This window comes from Penaeus japonicus, unplaced genomic scaffold (assembly GCF_977035675.1).
Source record: "Penaeus japonicus unplaced genomic scaffold, GWHDUDI00000001_assembly GWHDUDI00000015, whole genome shotgun sequence".
Taxonomy (NCBI): Eukaryota; Metazoa; Arthropoda; class Malacostraca; order Decapoda; family Penaeidae; genus Penaeus; species Penaeus japonicus.
In genome coordinates, this window is record NW_028234417.1 from 38,249,313 (window position 1) to 38,251,812 (window position 2,500).

General features: G+C 47.5%; 1 protein-coding gene across 1 annotated transcript in view; it reads left to right on the plus strand.

Moving 5' to 3' along the window:
- Positions 1 to 1,499: 1,499 nt before the first annotated feature.
- Positions 1,500 to 2,500, plus strand: part of LOC147470452 (uncharacterized) — a 3,683-nt gene continuing 2,682 nt past the window's right edge. Inside the window, exons 1-2 of the mRNA XM_086544283.1 lie at positions 1,500 to 1,587; positions 1,871 to 2,499. Coding sequence (XP_086400409.1) covers positions 1,518 to 1,587; positions 1,871 to 2,499 — 699 coding nt within the window. The 5' untranslated portion in view covers positions 1,500 to 1,517. The remainder of the gene's footprint in view (positions 1,588 to 1,870; position 2,500) is intronic.

The following is a 2,500-nucleotide window of genomic DNA, read 5'->3' on the forward strand; positions in this document are numbered from 1 at the left end:
AAGATGCATCACTACTGTGGACCTTGGCGTTGGCATCACTGCTGTGGCCCTTGGCGTTGGCATCACTGCAGTGGCCCATCAACAGCGCTCACACTGCCTCTGGCAGTGATTTCTCGTCGAAAAAGGTATGAATTGGACACGAGCTGCCTCCTTTTTGCTGACCTCCGCTACGTTTCAAGAAGTGAAGAATCGTGCCACCAGCCTTTTTACGACAAGGACCTCACCTTTAACCCAAGAAAGTCTCCTTAGGATCTTAATCACAAGATTACTCGCCTTTTTCTTAGTACTGCTGGTGAAGGAGAACCCCGCAGGCAGTGCCACAAGGGGAACTGGTAGGTTCAGCTGCTTTAAACCACAGGAAGGATTTTCCGGTTAGAGTTCGGACCTTTCTGGAGTGGCTTCCTCTTGTCCTTGCGGAGCCGACTCAAACAAAGTGTCTTTAGCCAGCTGATTAGATACCAGAGGGTTAAGCAGGATTGGTAGCTCCATTAGTCACTGATTTGAACACCTCCAACATGCCGAAAAAGAAGAAACACCACACTGACTCTTCACCCAAAGGTCCAGTCAAATCAGAAACAGGGACCAAAAAGAAATGGACAATCTCGCCCCTTGAATAGAAAACAGGCAACCCTTCAGAGAATAACAGCATCAATGCAGATGACGATGGAACACTTCCTTCACAAAAAGAAAAGAAAAAAAAAAGTCTGTGCCCAAGGGCATACTAACTCGCACAGCCACCAATCAGACCCCCTCTGGATCTTGTTCCAGGATTTTCCACCGCTTCTGCAACCCTAACCACCTACTCTTCCGCTGATCCAATCACTGTCGAGCCACAGACCAATACATTGCTTCCAAGCATGCAGATGCCGCTGCGCCCGCAAGCAACCACAAACTGTACAACTCTGAAGAACGTGAGTCACCAATATAAACCTCCCAGTTTAATTCCCCGCCAGTTCAACACATCCCCAAGCAAGACAACCCAGAAAACCTTGACGTTTCGTTGGAGATCAAGAACACTGCTGACAATGGAACACTAACATGAGCCAAACGCACTCAAACTCTCCTCTGGACCATCAAAATTCTTCATTGAAACATGCTAGGGTTAAGAGCATTTTGCCTGACACTTTCTCAAGCACTAACAAGAAAATTTTGATGTCATTATCCTACATGAGACGCTTTTACCAATTGATACCATGTTTGTGTGCGCGTGTGTGTGTTTGTGTGTGTGTGAAAATGCACACATACATGCGTATATAGATATGATTAACGAATGAGGAAATTCAGGCATTCACTGTCAGGCAGGCTTCCGTTTGTTTTTATGAATGGTTGTGGTGTTATGTGGATGCTGAGCTATATGAAAAAGTAGCTATTATCAGACCTCTGAGTTCCGACCCAGGGCGTGACGTTCTTACGAAGTGGGAAGAGAGCCTCCAGATGAAGATGATAAAAGTGGGAGATGAGCAGCCTTCTCCCAGCAAGCAGTCGCTCCATAGCGCTGTCAACCGCAGGACGTGACTATGCTGGTGCTGTGGACTCTGGTGCTGGGGCTGCTGCTGTGGCCCGACCCCGGCTACGCTCACAACGACGGTAATTTATCGGTGATGTTTCAGTGTTGATTCCGCCAATCGATGTCACGTGCTGAGAAAGAATTTGTCTAATATTCATAATCTTGCTTTGAAGCGATCTTTTACAAATATTCACCAGTAAGCGGTCAGAAATATTTGTATCTAATAGATAGTTAAGAATATATTAAATTCTTACATGCAATTATCATGTGTATGACAATCGTTCATAGAAAAACCCAATTCAATATCATCGTTTAGTTCTCGAATTCAAGAATATTACAGCTGATGTTTCATCTCCAAACTAGGTTGCATGGTGCAAGATTCTCTGAAATTTGACGACCTCCTGGTTGACTTTGTCAGATTCACGGCCTTTACCCCCTCGAGTGGTAACATCTTCGAGGCCAAGCTAGCATGTGAAAACGAAACATGGTTCTCCCACATTATCACTGCATCTGCAGACAATGTCACACTGAAGACAGCGAAGAAAGAGACAGCCTGGCCAACACCGGAAACTGAGGACGGATGGACTGAGTTTGAGCTGAAATTCGGTGACTTTTATGAAGTACTTGATGGCCGAGGCCAGTCGTGGATCGCCGAGAAAGTTCCCCCCACTTGCCTGTTTACAAAAGTCGAGATAAGCGAAGGAGAGTTCGCCAGACACTGCCCTGAGGGAACGCTCAAGTGGGAAGTCAAGGATGAGAAGTGTGCCTCCGTCCCTCTCCCTCGCTCCTTCAAGGGTGACCACACGCTGAATCTCACACTGATGTCGAGGGACAGCTTCAGTCCCGTTTTCCATCTCGGAGGAACCCAAGTTGAGCTGGGCATGAGGGCGGGCTCCGTGGTGGCTTCAGGGAAGGGCACGTCTCCGCTGGAGCCACCAGTGCAAAGGACCCTCCTTCGCTTCAGTCCTCGTGGCGATAGGGTTTCGTGCGAGG